At 39.7% G+C, this 20,516-nt stretch overlaps 1 protein-coding gene across 2 annotated transcripts in view; it reads right to left on the bottom strand.

The window, feature by feature from the left end:
- NAV2 (neuron navigator 2) overlaps positions 1-20,516 on the bottom strand; it is a 442,768-nt gene that overhangs the window by 67,364 nt on the left and 354,888 nt on the right. For both annotated transcript variants that reach the window (XM_051965599.1, XM_051965600.1), the window contains 7 exons: positions 20,182-20,320; positions 10,497-10,788; positions 8,601-9,303; positions 5,644-6,108; positions 4,808-4,873; positions 3,396-3,440; positions 41-201 (listed from right to left, as the gene is read on the bottom strand). In XM_051965599.1, the coding sequence (XP_051821559.1) occupies positions 41-201; positions 3,396-3,440; positions 4,808-4,873; positions 5,644-6,108; positions 8,601-9,303; positions 10,497-10,788; positions 20,182-20,320 (1,871 nt within the window). The remainder of the gene's footprint in view (positions 1-40; positions 202-3,395; positions 3,441-4,807; positions 4,874-5,643; positions 6,109-8,600; positions 9,304-10,496; positions 10,789-20,181; positions 20,321-20,516) is intronic.

The raw sequence follows: 20,516 nt of genomic DNA, 5'->3' as shown, positions 1-20,516 counted from the left end.
AACAGTCATTGTCATGGCTAAGCATCATGTGAAAACTCACCAAGCTGGGAGAAATTAAACCTGGTCCCAGAGGGGGAGGTCACACTGGAGCCTGAGGAAAAGGGGGAATTGGTCGCTGTGTCCTGCAGGCCCCCTGCTGAGTGGGACCGCAACCACTCTTTTGCATCTTCTTGAGTGCGAAGTTGGGAAGTGGGGGTGTACCTGAAAAGGCAAAAAGATCCTAGGGTCAATCATTAAAATCTCAGAGGAAATTAACTCCATGGAACTGGAACTGAGTAGATGGACAATTTTAAGAAAGAAAACAAAAAATCCAAAGATAATCACACAAAGTTAATGGAAGGAAAATTCTCAATATTCTAGCTTTTATTACTCAGCCACCTTGATGAATTTCCCTTCTGATTATAAATTATGTCTGAATTTTGGTTATTTATTTGTGAACAAACCAAGGATAGGGATCGGACCCATTATTTTACTGGTATTAGAAACCTTCTCTTGAGAGAACTCCTTCTTATCAGTGATCCCTGGTACCTTTTCCACAGTCTATAATCTTGGAGAGTTTCCTAGAGCACCAAAAGAATAAATGACTTCCCAAGCATCACACAGCCAGTATATGTCAGAAGTAGGACCTGAATCCTGATCTTAAGGACTTGAAAGCTGGCACTTTATCCACTATACTACATTGGTTCTCTTTAACAAAATAGTCTTAGGTAATTTTGACCTGACCCAAATACAAAAGTACCATTGGGATTGAGTCTGGGAAACAAAGATGTAATCTTGAAAGGTAAAATCAGATCACCTATACAATTTGGACAATAACACCTGATTAGCAACATATTCATTTATATATAAAACATGAGTTGTAAAATAGAATGGGGAACTCTGAAAGATCCAAAGTACAGATTTTGGGGATTCAATGAAGTCTAGTGGCAATTACAGCAGAGAATCTTAGTGGGAGATGAAATCTTAGAAGGTTTTCTAAAACTTATAGTCTTCCATTTACTTTGTAGTTCATTCCAGCAATTTTTAATGCTTACATAGCTCCAGTACTTCGGGAGTTCAGGTATGTTCCACTATATGAATTTTACTACATCTAAATAGGAATCTATAAAATACATACGTAGGGAAGCATGTTCATTTACATCAGAAAAGGCTTTGCCCTCATTTTCCTTCATGTAGCCAGGGTTCTTGGTATGAATTTTTTATAAGATTTGATTTACTCATATCTTTGCAGGGTCACACCTGCATATAAAAGTACCCCCAAAGCGATGACAACATTTGTTTAATTTTAGCACAGAGAGTGCTTTAGCTTAAAACCAATTAGAAGCAGGGCTGCAAATTTGATGCAGAGAAATTTTCCCCAAAAAATTTACAGACATAATATTTCAATCTGCTACTACTATTTAGAGAGGCTAACTCCCTCCAGGGCTACAAACAACATATCAAAGTCAAACTCAAATTAACTTTGGTTGCTGTTTAAATATCCAAACTGTGGCTGACAACTACCCTGAACAGAGCAAGGCATAATAAATGCTCAGATTGGAAGAAAGGTTTTAGGGGCTCACACGAAAAGTACTACAAGGTTGAGGTCTCTAAAATGTCTAGAATGATCAATGAGGATTATTGGAGAGAAGGCTGGACTGAGAATTAGAAAGACTTGGGTTTGACATCCAGACTCAAGATATTTCTTAGCTGTGGGACCCTGGGGAAATCATGTAAGGTCTCTGAGTCACAAATTCCTCAGAACTGAACAAAGGATAATAATAAAATTTACCCCACACAGAGTCTCATTGAGGATCAGATGAAGCAACGGACATAAAACACTTTGCAAACCTTTAAAGCATTATGGAAAGATGAGCTTTGTGAGATTGTTGGATTTCCCCTCCCCCAGCACATTCTAATTGCCCAGAATCTGCTCTATTTTAAGCCCCTGTTGGAACAAGTATTGCTACCTACCTTACTTTTCAGGTCAATATGTTTCAGACTTAAAAATTATAGGTTATTAAATATAAATACACATGACAGCAATGAAACATTCCATTCCACGGCCCGTATGTGACCAAGCAGTTCATACCCAGTGGTGGGTGAACCACCTGCTACAAAGAACAAGGCATTTAGAAAGCAGGAAAAATGGTAGCAGCCGCTGTGAGATGGGGATCCTGGAAGGAGGGCAAGTCAAAACCTCTCAAGTGGGTGAAGTGACCCCCATAGCGTAAGCAGGATTGACTTATAGCATTTCATTTAGCCAGGGCTTGCTTTGCTAATGAGCCAAAACCACCCACTTGGTTTGAATAGAAAGGAAAATCCTTTCTGGTGAGTGTTTTCCAAGTTTTCCCCCAGGAAACAGATACACAGGCTTTTGGCATGTTAAAAGCTGATCTCAATTTTCAATCAGGATATCTTAGATTCAGAAAACTATTCCTTATTGGCAACATTTTTATTTGGCCAAAAAAAAGGAAGGAAAGAAGGAAGGAAGGAAGGAAAGAAGGGGGAGGGAGGGAAGAGAGAGAAAGAGAGAGAGAGAGAGAGAGAGAGAGAGAAAAGGAGGGAGGAAGGGAAAAAGGAAGGAAGGAAGGAAGGAAGGAAGGAAGGAAAAAGGAAGGGAGGGAGGGAGGGGAGGAAGAAAGGAAAGAAGGAAGGAAGGGAGGAAGAAAGAGAGGAAGAAAGAAAAAGAAAATAAAATAAAGAAAGAAGGAAGGAAGGAAGAAGGAGGAAGGGAGGGAAGAAAGGAAGGAAGGAAGAAAAAAGAAAGAAAAGAAAGGGAAGAAAGAAAACAACAAATCACAGATAGGATCATAGTATGAGTGAGAAATGGCCTTAGAATCATATGGTCCAATTTCCTGTTTTCACAAAGGAGAAAATCCATACTTAGAGGTTGAGTGACTTGCCCATGAAAGTACCCCAATGGGATTAGACGTTCTCTAAATCCAAATCCAGGGATCAACCCCATCCAGTTTTGTTTGTTTGTTTGTTTTGCTTTGCTTTGCTTTGTTTTTGTTTTTTGCCCCATCTTACCTTGTCCTAGCAAATAAATGAAAATGCTATAAATCGTCCCTTTATTCTTGGAAAATGGTTTCCGTGAGCAGTGCTTTGATGGCAAATTTGTCTGAGCTGATTAACCTGGCCACAAAAGCAGCAGGCCACAGCTCCCCACTCTTGCCCAGTGCCGGTTGTTCAGTATTTAGTCTGTAAAAGCCATGGCCCCTGCTCAAGCAAACAAGCCCACTGGATAGGGAGGTGAAGACGGGAGGATCAGGGGAGCCTGGCCCAAACAGTCCAGCTGTTGAAGCAAATGACCCTCTCCTGCCCCACCCTGCTGCCAGCCACAAATAAGACACACACAGCCAAGTGCCCAAGCCACCACAAAAGCCAAGTACGCTAGGAGGAAACACCAATACCTGAGTCCTTTCTTAGGCAAAGTGTTCCTATCAAGGTGCGGGTCACTGTAGGAGAGTTAAAAGAAAAAAAAAAAAACTTCAGAGAAACACAAGGAGGGGAGTATTAAAAGAGCAGGAGGAAGAGAATGGTATCCACACCCACATCACATATTTTAGAGGAAAAAGTAACCGTCTTTTATCTAAGCAAGCATGCAACTAATATGTACGTACAAAAATACATACATATATACATACAGGAGATGACCTGATCCCTGCCCGTTTAGTTATCCATGCATTAGACACCATGCCATCACCCGGGGCCCAAAGCCAGCACTCCACTCCACATAAAACCAAGGGTGTCCTTGGGAGATCCACAAAGAAATGTATTTGGAAATATGGGCTCCTTAGTCTGAGCCACCATGACCAAAGTTAACTGGAGAGTAGGGATGCCAGATTCTCCCTTCTAGCCAGCCCACCCAAGCTTTGGCCTGATCCCTAAATGTTTGGGGGGATGGTGAAGGTGGGGAGAGGCTGGAGGTGTGTGAGATAAAATGGGGGAAGGAGCTACGTTATAGAGTTTTGAGAGGTCAAATGCTCGTAGGAGTCTGCATATTTGGAATTCAGTCGCAGTTAAGTGAATTCCATCTGTCTCGATCTGGGTAGCCCTTGTTGCAGTATCTAGGAACTGAGAGCCAGGCCTCCGTGGGGCATGCTGGAACTTGCTAGCTGATAAAGCCAAGGTATTATTGCTATTTTCAAAAGGTAAGCACTTAAAGCACTGGTTTATAAATGTAGCAAATTGGGGTGGAGGTAATGGAAATGTTGATTTAAAAAAAAAGATCTATTTTTTCTATTAAAATCCACCACTACCCATATTGAGTATAGTCTACCACTGAAACTGGACCATGGGGAAACTACATGCAAAACTCAGCTGATTATCCATTTTCATTTCCCCTATTCTCAGATTCATTAAAAAAAAAAAATTAAATGGGCACATGGAACAAAGCCATCTCCAAGACAGGACAAGCCAAATGAGAATGATCCACTTCCTCGCATCAGGAGAAATTGTTGGACTGCATTTGGAGGGGAAGAGGTCTGCCAGGTGATGTACGTGGAGTGGGCTGGGTTTGGGAATAGGGAGAGACAGCATGCCACAGGAAGGCTGAAATGCAAGTGAGAGTTTCTCCTGGGCTGTTCAAGAAGAGCAGGATTCTTGAACTCGAAGCTTGCCACATTCCCTGCGGTTCCCAAAAAGGAAAGGGGCAGAGACCCTCACTGGCATGTCTGAGTAGCACAAACTATACCAAGTTCACAAACACGAGTGAGGGGGCCTCCACCCAGAAGCTCTCCTCAACAAACATCTGACTTCAGATAAGTGAATGGAAAAACCTGGAGTCCCTGGTAGTCACCTGCCTGAAAGGAACATCATTTACCTGTCCTGTTTCCTGGGTAAAGTATTTCTGCAGAACTTAGGGCTAGCAGCAGGGGAAGAGAGAGGGCTAGAAGAATAAGTCCAATCAGACAGAAAACAAGAGAAGGAATATTAGCGTCAAGAATGCTGAAGAAAGGGAAGTTGTTAAACACAGTAATCAGAACATTTTAGTTTTCCAAAAGCTACTGTTAGTTTTTTCCTCCCACTTCAAGAAATGCAACATGACTTGACAACAAAATGAAACACAATGTCCGACTGAACTCTGGATTTCTAAGTTTCAGATTCTTAGTGTCGACAGCCCTTCTACTTCTGGTAGGGCCTCTGCCATCTGCTTGCTACTGTAACAACCCAGCTACCCTGGGGAACTACGGAAAGTTTCCCAGAAGCCTATTAAGGAGAACAACTGTTCTCTTTAATACATAAACTACTTTGAGGCAGAATTATGAGAGGGAGGGAGGGGAAAAAAAAGTTGATCCAAGTGGAGGGAAGAACAAAATGACTTAGAAGAATTTCAAAGGGTGAATACCATTTCAAAGGGAAGGAATTAAACCAAAATCTTCCAGCAGCTGTGAGCACTGAGGATGGCCAAAGTCGAATAGGCAGCAGAAAGCATAGTTTCTATTTAGCGTCATATCAGACTGGTATGAAATCAGTTTGAGTTTTAGCATTATTTGTAATCCATAAAGGTATCACTAGATCAGAAAAGAAAAGAGATCCAAATTTGTCTTTTAAAGGTTAACTCACTTCTGGGGACTCTTGCTATAACCTTCCTGATTTTTTTTAGGGTGCTGTTACTCTAACTTATGATGATAAATGGAACAGAATGGAAACACTAACCTTTCTGACAGTGTGGTCTTAACACTGTTGGTTCTTATAAAGGGAGTGAGGGAGTCATCCTTGGAAGAGATCAAGCCAGTGGAAGAATTGTGACTCAGTCCCCCTCCGCTGCTGAGGGAGATGTCAATGGATTCACAGCTGGTGTGAAGGCTGCTAATGGACTGGTATCCAAGGCCGTCCTTGCTCACTGCCGAAGAGCTGCTAGCATTGGTGCCCCAGGTGAGACTATTAGAAGGAGCAGAGTGGGCTGAGCTGGGGCTAGAGGCTAACGGAGATTGGTTCATGTCGGCATTCTTACTGTACAGTGGGCTGCTGCCCCCGCTGCTCAGAATGCCACTGCCAGAGGGGGACTCTAAGTTGCCTTGCTGGGTCATAGTAGCATGAGGATTAGAGATGACCACTGAATTTTTCATACTTTCAGCTGTGGTGATGGACACTTGTTTAGCAGGCTTTCCACCAAAGAGTCTGTGAAGAGATAAAGCATTGTGGGGGTTGAGTGCTCAGTGCCAAAGGCAAGGAGCTTTCTAAGAGAGTGGTGGGGAAAAAGAGAGAGCAAGAATCTGCAAAATGGGTGATGCCTTCTAGTTTACCAAAAAGGATAACTTTGCATTTGGGGCGATTTCCCAGATTTATCTTCCAAGTCCTTTGAAAATCACTTAACTCTAGCTCTAAGCTAAAGTAGGTAGAGAATAGGGGTGTGAGAAAGTTAGTGCCTGATTCAATATTCTTCACTATTGGGCCCCCATTCTATTTCTTTTTCAATAATTCAATGAAAATGCAGTAGAGCATTTTGTAGATGTTGGGGAGATAAAGATCCAGAAGATTCTACTGTTGCCCTCATGGGAGTTTATGATCTAGCAGGAGGAGTAAAACCAACACAAATTAATTAGATGAACTGAAAAAAATTCATCATGCTCATTTTGGTTTTTTAGGTTGTTGGATGAAGTTTGTTTTTCTCAGTTTTCACACACAGTACCCGGAACTGCAGGCACTTGTACCTGGAAGCCTCTTTCAGGGACAAATGGATAATGGAAATATTTTCGTTTATGATACCTGATACTTCTCCAGAATGCTCATCTGACATTAATTAACACTGGATAGTCTGAGCCTCAAAACAACAACTCTGGGAGCATTGAGTAGACAAAAACCCTTACTAAGTCACAAAGGTACCATTTTGCTTCATTCTCCTACAGATCACTTGCCCAACCTTATCCAATGATCACATCATGTACCGTCAGGCCTGGGGAATGGTGGATGGAATGGGGAAAAAAAAACAAAAAACATGGTCTCTTTATAACAGGTCAACAGCATTCATTGCTTTTGGCCAAAAAGAAAAACATACATGCAAATGCAAGAAATACATTCCACCTACAGAAAAGTGTGTGTATGTGAGAGTGTGTGTGTGTGTGTGTGTGTGTGTGAGAGAGAGAGAGAGAGTGTATGTGTGTGTGTGTGTGTGTGTGTGTGTGTGTGTTTGAGGGAGGAATCAAACCTAAACTTGTAGGAGCTAAGCATTTAAAAATCTTCCAGGGAAAGCAATGATTAAACCCTAAGAATGCCAGATCATTGTTTCCCCCTGAAATCAGCTATAGGATTTTAAAGTGAGTTTGATCTCTATAGCCAATTCAATCCCACTAATTTCATTTACCATAAAATTGTACTTTATTATCTTCTTAGCTATGAGATAACAGGTATCTGATGAGAAATGCTTTCAATACATAGGATCTTTTGACAAGCAGAGAATGAAGGGCCTAATTAATTATGAGAAAGGAAAATAACAATATCAAATATTAAATTCGCCAAGAGTTAGTTGAAAGGTACTCAGTGTAGTATCTAAGAAGGCACAAGCATTTTTAAGTCTGTGATTATAGGAGCCTATGGGTCTAGAAAAATGCCTTTGTAGTTACTAAAAGAAATTTCAACACAAAGTGAATATTACATATGATATTTTAAGTGCGAAGCAATAAAATGTTTCATTTACCAGGCAGTATGTTGAAACAACAAAGGGTACAAACTTTAACTCCCCTGCTCAAAAAATAGTTCTTGAAGTTTTAATAATCAAGTCTAGGCAAGTAAGAGTAAGTGTTGAATTGCTTCATTATACCTTTCATGGAAATTGGTATTTAGGAAGCCCTTTCAAATGTTCCTATTCATCAAAACTAAATTTTAATCCTTATTTGCCATGGTAGGGTCTCACCTTCCCGGGACACCCTTCTGCCTATCTCTCCCTTCACTATAGTCACATGATGATGGAAGGCATGAAGGAATAAGAAGACAAGCCAGTGCTAGAAGGGAAACATCTTACAAAGACCAGACAGAAATAAAGGAATCATGCCATCTCTCTCCCTAGAGAAATTTTGCTCAATGTGGCAAATGGAGATGCAAATTGGCTTTGGAAGACATAAAGGAAATAATTTTCCTTTCCCAGAACCCCTTCTAATCAAACAATACATTTGCCTTTTCTCCTCATCTTTTTAAAAAACAACACAGTACAAGGCAGAGAAAGTAGAGAGGAATTGACTCAATTGGATTGATATCTTAGTTAGAATTTTGAGTGAGCCACAACTTACACGTACAATAGCATTTTTTAATGTGACCATTTTATGGGGCCCAAGAAAACTCTGCTATGAATCCTCAAAGGAAGGAAGATTTTTCTTAACAACCAATCCTGAGGTATTCGCAACGAGGTATTTATGAATGGAAAGTCTCCTCTTCTGCCTATTTGAAAATATCTGTTTTTTAAAATCAGTAGTCCAGGCACTAAAATAGTCTAAGGGTAACTGTTTTCTTTGTTTACAATAAAAATGTCCCAAGGGTTTATCCTGTTTAAAAATGAGAAACAGAAATAGATGAAAACAGCTGTCCTTTTACTAACAAGATGCAACGCATACTGCCCAAGACAATCATTTCCATTCCCAGTTAGCATTATTTAAACTGAGAGTCAATATACAACTTACCTTCGTAGCGTGGGAGATGCTACATCTGGGTACTTGGCTCCTTGAGGATGGCTGGCTGGAGCCACACTGGATGCTGGCTGGGATGCTGGGTTCACTTTAACCGAGTTACAGGAAGCTACACTCTCATTGTCAGAGGAGATTCCCTTTTCTTTATCTGTCTGATTGATGAGTCCTGGCAGAGAGCTCCCCAAAGCTGTCTTGGAAGGCTCTCTCAGTTTGGGCACAGGCAGACCTGCTGATTTGCTGCTCACATTGGAATCTATGCTACTGGTGCTGGACCTATTACCAGCCCCGTTCCGGCTACTGGACTTACTGGGACGAGGCAGACTCCTATACTGCAGATTTGTCCTCGTGCTTAGAGCTAGGTAGCCATCATCCTGGTTCTGGGCCCCATCCATGCTTGTCTTTCGACTGGTGGACCTCCCCACCAGCCCAGAGGACTTTGGAATCTTGCCCAGGGTGGCTGATCTACTTGTGATGGTGGCTCCACTAGCTGTAATCATGGTCAACCCAATAGTGGAACCACTCTGTTTCTTAAACCCAAAGGCGTTGGTGTTGGCGGTAGCCGTCCTGGCGCTATTAGGAAGAGGCTTTTTGGATTCATCGCCACTGCTGCGACCTGCATCTGATGGAGAGCGTTTCACCTGTGTAGTTTTAGGGGAAAGCCTTCCTTTCTCTGATACCTTTGCATCATCTGTTTTTCCTAAGAGAGAAATCAATAGGTAAGAATCCAAAATCAAGACAAAGACAACCAATATACAAAACAATTTCTTGTGAAGAGGTGATATTTCCATGGGAAGATAATTCCCCTTGTGAGGCAAAAGAAACAGCATGTTCAATAGTATTTTATTTCTCCAAATACATGCAAAGATTGTTTTGAACATTCACCTTTGCAAAGCTTTGTATTCCAAATTTTTCTCCATCTCTTCCTCCCTGCCCCCTCTCCCCAGGGCAGCAAGAAATCCAACATAGGTTAAACATGCACAATTCAAAAGAAACAGCTTTCAAAGGAAATAATCTCATCTGTTGCTGTTGTGTTATATCTATTAGCAATATCTGTTTTTCATCAACATTTAAAACACCTCTGGTAAAGAAAAGTCACCCAAGCATTTAATTTGAAATCTGGAAACCAAATCTTTCTCTTCATTAGGATCCTAGAGCTGGAAAGAATCTTTGACGTCATTTCATCACCCCTTCCATTTTACAGCTGAGGATGCTGTAACCCAGAAAAGTTAAGAAATTTGCCCTAAATCATGCAGTAATTTAGTAGCAGAGTCTGGATTTGAATCCAGGTCATTGCCAGTTAAAATGTTACTCGGACATTTCTACAGGGCGTACCTCTTTCAACAAACTGGCCTTGTTTTATTGACCATTTTCCAAAGCATTCACAATAAAAATCTCACAGCCATAATGAACTTGAGACATTGGTATAGGCTTTTCTGGGTATACAGTTTAACTAATTTAACAATTAAATATATTAACCATTTAATAGGTTAAAACAAATAGATTATTCCAATTAGACTGAAGTGAAGAATGTGTATGTACATGTATATACATATGTACATGTACACACACATACTTATTTATTCGTAGATATATTTTTGAAAGATTACAGAACAGAAGGCAGCTAGATAATGTAGTAGATAGATCACTGGTCTTGCAATCAGGAGGACCTGAGTTCAAATCTGACCTCAAACACTTAATGCTTCCCAGCTGTGGGATCCTGGGTAAGTCACTTAACCCAAATTGCCTCACAAAAAACAAAAAAAGACTATTGGATGATATACTGAAAAAAACTCTCCAAACAAAGAAATGCAAATCCACGAGGACCTAGAAAGAAGTTGTTACAAGAGTTTCCAGTCCTCTGTTTTTGGACAGTTTCCGCCTTTTCCTCACCTGTCCCTGGGGTTTTCAGTGTGCCTGTCGGGGCAGAAGTCTTGGTCCTTGGCATGGTGATGCCGACCTGGGCTGACATGCCCCGCCGCCATGATCCTGTCTGGGAAATAACCGTGTTTTTTCGCCCTGAGGTGCTCTTGTCGGATTCATCGGACACATCGGAGGGATTCCGCCGCCACTTGGACCCCGGCTCCATCTTTATGCCGCTGTCAGAACCCCCGTCCGATTTCTTGATATCATCACCAGACCAAAGAGAATTCCGTTCCACTTGCGAATGCTTCTCAGTGTCAGTCTGAAGAAAAAAAGTAACCAGGTTAGTTCCTCCCCAGATCCCAGCTTGGAAGTGCTATTCGTGAAAATATTACTGTTTTGAAACAGCAAAAGGAAGGAAAAAAAGAGATAGATAAATGTTTCTTGGACACGATAAAAAGAAAGTTTTGCTTTTGTATTTTGAATTCCTTACTCAAATTCCCTGCCTTCTTTGGATTCAAGAAAGGTGAATGATGATACCTAAAGAGATTAAGAGAGGAAGAAAATAAGGGGAAGATATAAAGAAGAAAGAGAAAGGGAAGGTGGCCAAAAAGATCCAGAAATTAAAAAAAAAAGATAAAAGAGTCCAAGAAATTCACCAAAGATGTGCAACGCATTCAGTAATCAAACCATTTGCCTCTCCGTGCTGCCATGCTCCAACTCCATATGCCCCCAGTATCTCTGTGTATTCAAACATACTCAGCCAGCTTCCTTTTGTTCTCTGGATTCTCTATCACTTGACTGGCAGCTACATTTCTAGATACAGCACAGTGCTGCAGCCTTCCTCGTGGAGTGAGACATGCTGTGGGGCTGCTAGTTTCCCCGAACATGCCAGAGAGACAGGAGCTGAAAGGAATGAATCCTAAAATAATACTTCCTCCAAATGTTAAAAGGCAGAGGGGAATGATCAAAGCAGATGGGTGGAGAGTTCAAACTGAAGCTTCATTTATATGCTGTTAACTTATTATTTTTCACTGAATTTTTTATATCATCCATAATTGAATAGATTTTTTTTTCTCCTCAATGAGCCATCCCCTTAGAACAAAAATTAAAGATAGAAAAAAAATCAGCCAAACCAAATAACATATTGATCTCTTCCAGCAGAATATGCAATATTCCCCCCGTGTAGTTCCCCACTTCTGCAATGAAGAGACTATTAGATCTTAGAGTTAAAAATGGAAGGGGTCTTTGAGGTGATCTAACCCAAGTCCCTTGGTTAAGTGAAGACCTAGTTAATTTAAATGATTTGCCTGGGATCAGGAGATAGTAAGCTGCAGGGCCAGGATCTAAATCCAGATTCTCTGACTCCAGATTCCAGATTGATTCACTGAGTGAGAATAGTATATGTATAGGACTCTTTAAATTCTACAAAGTGCTTTCCTTTAGCAACCAATCATACACACACACAGAGAGTAACAAGTATTATTAAACCCACTTCACAGATGAATGAACTGAGGCTTAGGGAAGTCAATGTTCAAACTGAGGATTCCAACTCAGGTCTCAAAGTACAGTGCTCTTATATTTCACCATGATATTCCAAAACAGTTACAGGGACTACTTAAATCTCAGCTTTCAGCAACAGGAGTAAGGGCTGAGGACTCTAGTAGTTCCCCCCTACCACTGAGCTCCATTGGATCATTTCTGGGATGCCCCCAACTCAAGGCTTTATAATACTTCCAAAAGGGCCATGGAGCTTGGAGGAAGATTTCTTCAAAAAGAAATTTTTACCTTAAAAATTGACAACCTAAGATTATTGTGCCTATATGACCTTGGGAATGCTTCAGAATGTATTTGTCTCCTGGGTAATATGCCAGCCTTGAATGCTAGAAGCATTCACTTCCTATGATTCTATAAGAGTCAATTGAGGCTCAGCTGTGGTCATGGCTATTCTCCCTCTCCTAAATCTCTGTGCATTCCCAGTCTGCATGGCTCATTTGGCACTTTGGAGAAATTACTCTGTTCTATTAATTATTTGTCGCTCTATCTGTGTCCTGCTGCTCCATCTATTTCACCAGGGACTGAACCTTATTTTGGGATTTTGGGATCCTCTACAGTATCATAGGGTCTTGAATATAGTAATGTAGCTCAATTAATGTTTACTGATTAATTTTATTCCCCTAACATGCCCTGAAGAAGACACTTAGAATGCACTGGAGGCTAGTCTGGTAGGGTAAAAATAGGAAATCTGATCCCCCTTACTTACAGCAAAAGCAAGGAAAGAAGAACAGCAAAGAGAACAGAGTCACAGGATTCCCCCATTTCAAGAATGATGCAAGGTGAGCCCACTAACCCAGTTCTCATTTGATCTAATGGAAACATCCATAGAAAGAGGGATATTTTCAAGTTTTCACTTCTGGATGACTGACTTCTAATGTCTTTATCAGGATGAATTTGACATCCTTGCATATTAGTCTAATTGTATTAATTTGTTAATTGTGTTAATTGGTTGTTCAGTTGTTTGAGTCATGTCCTAATCTTCCTGGCTCCAATTGAGATTTTCTTGGCAATGACACTGGAGAGTTCACCATTTCCTCCTCCAGCTCATTTTAGGGATGAGAAAACTAAGGCAACAAGAGGAAAGTGACTTGTCCACACTCAAATAGCTAACTAACAGTGTCTGAGGCCAGATTTGAACTCACGAAAATGAGTCTGATTCTATTTCTAGCACTAGATCTACTGGACTACCTATCTGTTCCTGGTTGTGTGTGTGTGTGTGTGTGTGTGTGTGTGTGTGTGTTTTGCAAATAATTTTGAAAGTGAATGAACTTCAGTTCCACTCCATTTTCTTTTATCACATCTCTGACAACAATAATCATGGATATAAAATACCTGTTATATAATATAACTATCTTACATATATTGATATTCAATTTCTATGATGCTCTGTACATACATTATGTCATTCATTCCTTACAATAGAGCTGTAGTCCAAACACAATTCTTTCCATTTTTAAGAGCTGAAGAAACTAGAACTCAGAGAGTTTGAGAGACATGCTCATAATCATATCATGTCAAAGGGAGGATTTGAATCCAGGTCTTCATATATAGTACTTTTCCCATTACACCACTGAAGATCGTTAATGTCACAGAATTCATCTCAGGTGGTAGGACACTTTCTCTGGCAATGAGTTGTTTTCTATAAAGCATCCTTTCTGACTCCTTCCTTTACATCTGAGAAAATGACACCCGAAAAGGAGAAATTACTCACCCAATGTCTCACAAGTATAGCACTGGCGTTTAAAATTCAATTTCCCAAAGATAAACCTAATGTTCTTTTCATTAGACTATACTACCTCTAAAACTCCTACCTGAAGGCCTTAGAGTTTTGCCTTTAGGGACCCCGCTGACCATAAGTCTATTTCCTTTTTCACAGAATAATAGCTCACATTTATATAGTGCTATTTATAATGCTAAGCATTACTTTATAATGCTTTATAAATAGTATAAGGGCTTTATAAATATTATCTCATTTCATCTTCATGACAACCTTGTGTGCTATTATTATAATATCCATTTTATAGATGAGGAAACTAAGGTTAAGGGACTTGCCTAAAGTTATACAGTTGGTAAGTACCTGAGCTTGGATTCAAACTCGGGTCTCCTTGACAGCAGGTCATAGTGTTCATTCATCCAAAAATGCTTTCAGGAACCCTTGGAAAAAACCCAGATTCTAGTCCTGATTCCATTATTGAGGATCTTTTGGCAAGGGCTTTCATTTTTCACTGCTCAGTTTTCTCATTTGTAAAATGGGGATGCTTTCCAGTGCTCTTAAGATATTTAAATCAGATGAGTATTCTGAAATATATGGAGCTCAATGAATGCAGATGGGTCATTTTCATGACTATTAGAAATACTACTCTAGTTCACAGGTCATCCTTTAACTTTTCCTACTAAATGATTTGAGCTTAATTTTACAGTAATCCAATTTTCCTTTTATACTCATGGAGTCACTGGGCTGAAGCCCTTGTGAGGTACCTTCTCCATATCGCTTGTTCCCATAGCCAGCCATCTGAAGATAAGCTCTCCCAGCATGCACAGCTATGAAGAATGTGCTGAGTACTATTTCCCACACAAGCCACACCAGTGAGATACCACAAATCATTCCAGTGAATTTGGTCTTTATTATGGGAATGAATCTGAAGAAACATGGGACAGCAATGAAAAGGGGGGGAGGTTGCATTTGGAGACATAGAACCTGGGTTCAAATCCTGTTTCTACCTCCTAGCTCAGTTGTGACCCTAGATCAATGCTTCTTTAAACCATAGGTTGTGATTCCATGAGGGGTCATGTAACTGAAAGTGGGGGTGGCAAAATAATGATTAATTATTTGTAAATGTTTGATTTTATATCAGTTTTATATGCCTATAGCCCTGGAGTCATGAGAAAATTTCTTGGGAGAAAAGGAGTCACACGTGAAAAAGTTAAAAAAAAAAAAAAAACTCTTTTTTAGACAAAGTATTTTGTCTCTTTGGGTGTCAGGTTCCACATTCATAAAATGATGGAGTTGAAGAAGATGATTCTGAGGTCCCTTATAGTTTTAAGTTTTTGAGTTAGTGATCTGGATTTAAGTTCCTATTAATTCAAGCAAATTTCTGCAATTAATTGCAGAGAAAAATAAAACTTAAGAATGTATTCTCTCTCTCTCTCTCTCTCTCTCTCTCTCTCTCTGTCTCTGTATCTCTGTCTGTGTCTGTCCCTTTCTCTCTTCCTTCCCCCTTTCTTTCTCTCCATATATGTGAGTGTACCCTTTATCAAATTGCTTACCATCTCAGGAAGGGGAGATGGAGAAAATTTCAAACTCAAAATTTAAAAACCAAATGTTAATTTTTTTTACATACAATTAGAAAAAAATATTATGCAAAAGAGATGCATTGGCTTGCTTACAGAGCATGAGGAAACTGACAATCTTCATGCAATTATGGTGGGGGGATTAGGATTATTTATCTGCTTTTTATAAACCCTGAACTTCTGCCACCAACCCCCTTTGACAAAGAACCTTATAACATCTGTAGGGACAAACTGTCGAAATAAGGTTCTAATCAGCTCTCAGTTAATCATCTAAATGGGGGAAACAAGGCATTCTGAGCGAGGTGGTCAGCAGCTGGGGAGCTCCTTCATTTTTCCAACACATCCCAATCCTTAGGATTCTGAATACAAACAAAACCATAACTCATTCATTTAGCAATATTTACAGGATAGATGCCTGCTATGTATTACATATTACAGGAGATACAAAAATAAAAGAGATAGAGGTTGGGTCTGGACCGCTGATGTCACAAATACAGGAAACTCCCTCTACCAATGCATGCTGGGACTTGTTTACATGCTGTAGTATTATAGAGTTGCCTAGGGCTCAGATGTTGGGATTTTTTCCCAGAGCCACACAGGTGATGTAGTTAGAGATAGAAACAAATTTATTGTCTTCCTAGGTCCATTGCCAAGTCTCTATCCACTATGTCATGCTGTCTCTAACAAACAAAGGGGGGAAAATAACCACCAAAATGATCCACCCAGAAAAAGATATAATTAATATTTGTGTCATTACAAAAATATTACTATGCCAGCTTTTGGAGCAGAGTGAAGAATGGAAAGGATCTTGAATTTGGAATCAAGGGATCTTAATTGAAATCATACCCTGGCACTTGCTATGAGTATGATTTTGGAGAGATCACTTAACAATCCTGTGCCTCAGTTTCCCTCATTTGCTAAATTAGGGGATTTGCTAAATTCTAAAATCCCAGATTTGGAGCTAGAGGGACCTCAGAGTCTACATACTCTAATACTCTCATGGGACAGATGAAGAATTCAAGTGCAGAGAGTTTAAGTGACTTGTTCAGCTGACTTGATGAAGAATTTAAACCCATGAATTTAAATCTAATTCCAAAGGACACTGATCTATCTATTATGTCATGTTGCCTCTAGAAAATTTTATTCAGTTGTTTCAATTGTGTCCTTTACTTTGTGATACCATTTGGGGTTTTCTTGGCACATCTATTGGTATAGTTGGCCATTTTTTTTTCCTCCAACTCATTTTACAGATGAGAAAATAGGCAAACACATTTAAGTTATTTGCCCAGGATCACATTGCTAGTAAGTGTTTGAGGTCACTCTTCAAATCAGGTCTTCCTGACTCCAAGTGTAGCACTTTATGCATTGCACAGGTGACTCTAAAGGTTCTTCCTAGATATGATACACACACACACACACACACACACACACACACACACACACACACACAAGCTTATAACCCCAGTCATCTGTTCTGCATCCAGACCTAGTCTACCCCAGGTTAATACTGATCATTTAATATTAGGGTGAAGCTAGGTCAGTGTTACAGATAATCTAGAAAGCAGTTAATCCCCTCATCGATAATTGTTTTCAAGCTACCATGTCACAATTATTACCATTCTCTTTTCCCCCAGAATGACTAAAGAAGCTGTATTCTTCATGTGCTGCAAAAAATATACATCCCATATTTGGGGGAAAGTGTATTTCTATGTTTTCTTCTTCCTTCCTATATTTCCCCCCTATGTTGTCCTCTTCCTTTTATGTTTCCCTTTGTAAAAAGGAAAATTTCCAAATCCATATCCTGTTCTTCACCAATTTTCACTCCTCTTTGTTTATACCTTTCCATCCTTTGACATAAAAGATTTGTGTTCCTATTTGATATCCTGTGTTTAAAAAAAATTCACTGAGAATCTGAAAGTGCCAAATTTCAGGATGAGTAATTTCTGAAAAAAGTGTCTCCATTACCAGTCAACTAACATTTTCCCTGGATTCTGGTAATTCTTCTGAAATCAGATATTTCAAGACATACCCTGGCTATAGAACAATGGGAAGTCTCAGAGGAAATCATTCTTTTAAAAATCTTTACTTTGTTTTGGTTCACATTTGTTTAGGTTTGCATTTATTTCATTTGCTTTAATTCTAAAAGCTTTCTGATGAGATACTTGCAAGATGAACAAGAAGAAATTAAACATTAGCAAAGAAGGAACAGGCCATTCTTCAAATATAGAAGGGTCTCTGAGCAATAACTAGATTTGAATACGTCACAGGAAAAAAAATCGTTTCTACACCCTCCAGATGTTAACTCCATAAATCTTGAACAGAGAATCCAGCACTGGCCATCTGGGTCCAGGAACAAAGACTGAGGGAGTCATACAATACACATTTTAAGAGCAGGTCTTGCTCTAATCTTGTAACAAGTAAACAAAAGAGAAACCCCACACTGAAATCTTTCTCTGCTGAGTTACTGCTTATTACCAGATAGTTCCAAATTCCTTTGGCTCTGAAACCAGCTGTCTAAGGACTATCTTGAGGCATTTTTCCCCCCTTGGGACTGGTATGTGTCTCAGGGAAGTAAAGTGTCTAAGAAAGAAAGAAAAATTAAAGGAAATCTGCAACATTTAATGGATGGTTTGTGCTAAGAACATCATCTTGGTGGGAATATTTAAATTCTCTAATTTCCCTGATTGGGAGGTAACTGTCCTGGGATGATATCCCAGAATATATAATGTACAGTAAAGATCGAAAGAAAAATACACACAGCCACAGCACATACACACAAATACTGCTGAAAATGAAAACGCATGCAGTGACAGGCAGCCCTGGAGGCTATACCCAATACCTCTCATTAGGCAGTCACTGTTTACATTTTTGAGAGACTTAATCATACGTAAACTTTCAGACGTCCTTTATTCAGCACTATTTTCAAAGAAAATGGGCATTCAGAAGAAGGAGATTTTCTATGAAGGGGTTTACCTATAGAAAATGAGGGCATAGTTGGTGGAATTTGGTGAGAAAGAAATAGAAAAAGTAAGAAGATGGTGAAAAACTCAGCCCTACCACAAGCCCCCTCTGGAAAACTTTACCTAGCTCAGTATTAGCCACGTAACAGCCTCCACCACTGTGGATTGTCATGTGTTCAGTAAATAAGAATTGATTATGAGAAAGAGGGACTTTGAAACCACAGGACAAGATGTTGGTGGAAACACATGCATGTTTGTGTTGCCCCCAGGTTGCCTGCAAAAGGGAGAATTGGGCTAGATCAAAAAAAAACACAAGCTTCCATGCCAAACAGCAGTGCGATTGGGCACTTCCATCTTGGGAGAGACAGACACAATCTCAAAAAATATTGGGAGAAGAGAGTGAAGAAGAGAAGGGAGAGAGGAAAATGGTACAGAAAAGAAAAGGAGGAAAAAGACAAAGGAGAGGAGAATGAAGAAAAGAAGAGAGAAAAAAAGGAGGACAGAAAAAGAGAGGATGAAAAAAATCATAGGACAAAGAGGGAGAGGAGAATGAAAAAAAGAAGGGAAAGAGGAAAGAAGAAGAGAAAAAAGAATGATGAAGAATGAAAGAGAATGAAGAAGAGAAGAAAGGGGGAGAGAAAAAGAGAGGAGGAAAAAGAATGATAGACAAAGAGGGAGAGGAGAATGAAGAAATGAAGGGAGAAAGAGAAAAAGGAAAAGGAAAGAGAAAAGAAAATGAGGGAAAAAATCACAGGTCAAAGAGCAGGAGGAAAGAGGGAGAGAAAAGGAGAGGAGAAAAAAGAATGACAGAACAAAGCATCAATGAAGGCACAATAACATGACTAAAACTAGGAAACTATATAAGTCAAGAAGAATTTTAATCCTAATTCAATCAATGACTATATGGCATATGCCTCAGTTTCCTTTGGTGAAGAGCTATATATACTATCATGGAAAGAACATCAGATTTAGAAGCACAGTTGTTGCTCATTTGTGTCTAACTTTTCATGACCCCTTTTGGGGTTTTCTTGGCAGAGAAATTGGAATAGTTTGCCATATCTTTTTCCAGCTTCTTTTTCAGATAAGGAAACTGAGGCAAATAAGCCTAAGACTTGCCCAGAGTCACATAGCTAGCATCTCAAGCATCTCAGTTCCTTGAACTAAGGAAGATGATTCAAGTCCAATGCTCTATCCATTGCCACCTAACTGCTCCTTAGAGGAAGAGAACAAGTTTCAGCTCCCAGTTCTGACACTCATTAATTATGTGGCCTTGGGCAAACCACTTTAAAATTCTATAGACCTCAATTTTCTTATCTGTAAAATTAAGGATTAGAAAGAGCCCCACTGGTCCCTTCTAGTTCAAATTCTATGACTTTGTGAATATTTAATATTTTTAGTTTTTAGCTTATGGAATACAAACAAGCATTTCCATAATATACTATAACAACAACCAAAAAAAAAAAAAAAACATTTTAAGGATAAAATGATGTAAAAAATATTCCCTTCAAAAAAAAATGAGGTAATATCCTACCAGAATTGCAAAATATTAAAGGCAGAAGAGAGAATATCTGACTCAAACCCCTTGCTTCAGAAAAGAGGGAAGAAAAAAATCACATGCCTTAAGCAAAATAGCTCAGAGCAGAATTTAACATTATCTAACCCAGAAAAGGTAACCCTAAATAACTCCTATTGTAATATTCTTTCTACATGAAACTTGACTTCCTTGCCTTGAGTCCTAGTTAGGTTAACAAGAGTTTCCAAGGGACCAGAAGCCCCTCTTAGCCCTTCAGAGTTGGTCCAGTGACATCCCCACCCCCTTTCCATTCTGTTCCCTTCTTTCAGGTCTGCTGTTCTTTCCCAGAGGGCAGCTCTGGACTGGTTCCACATTCCCCACAAGGGTAACTTACCTGAACATCTAAGTTTTTTCTTGAGGAAGCTGGAGTATTGGCATAGGAGCTGATGGAGGAACTGGTGTTGATATCATCAGTGCTGAGATTGTCTATGGTGTCACTGATCCCACTGCTGACAGAGCTGCTGTCATCCCAGCTGCAGAAACCAACAAATCCAGAAAATTTGAGCCTTCTACCACTCTAGCTATGGCGGAGCAAACACAGACCAAAAGCACCACCCCTGAATCCTCCCAGTGTAATAAAACCACAGAAATAAAGCTAGTTTTCATTTGTTGTGACTCATCTGCAGAGAAACAACTCTCTGTCTACTGGCAGGAGAGCTAACATTTTGA

This window comes from Antechinus flavipes, chromosome 6 (genome assembly GCF_016432865.1).
Source record: "Antechinus flavipes isolate AdamAnt ecotype Samford, QLD, Australia chromosome 6, AdamAnt_v2, whole genome shotgun sequence".
Classification (NCBI taxonomy): Eukaryota; Metazoa; Chordata; class Mammalia; order Dasyuromorphia; family Dasyuridae; genus Antechinus; species Antechinus flavipes.
The sequence above is the reverse complement of the archived record's forward strand: the minus strand, read 5'-3'. Positions and strand labels throughout refer to the sequence as shown.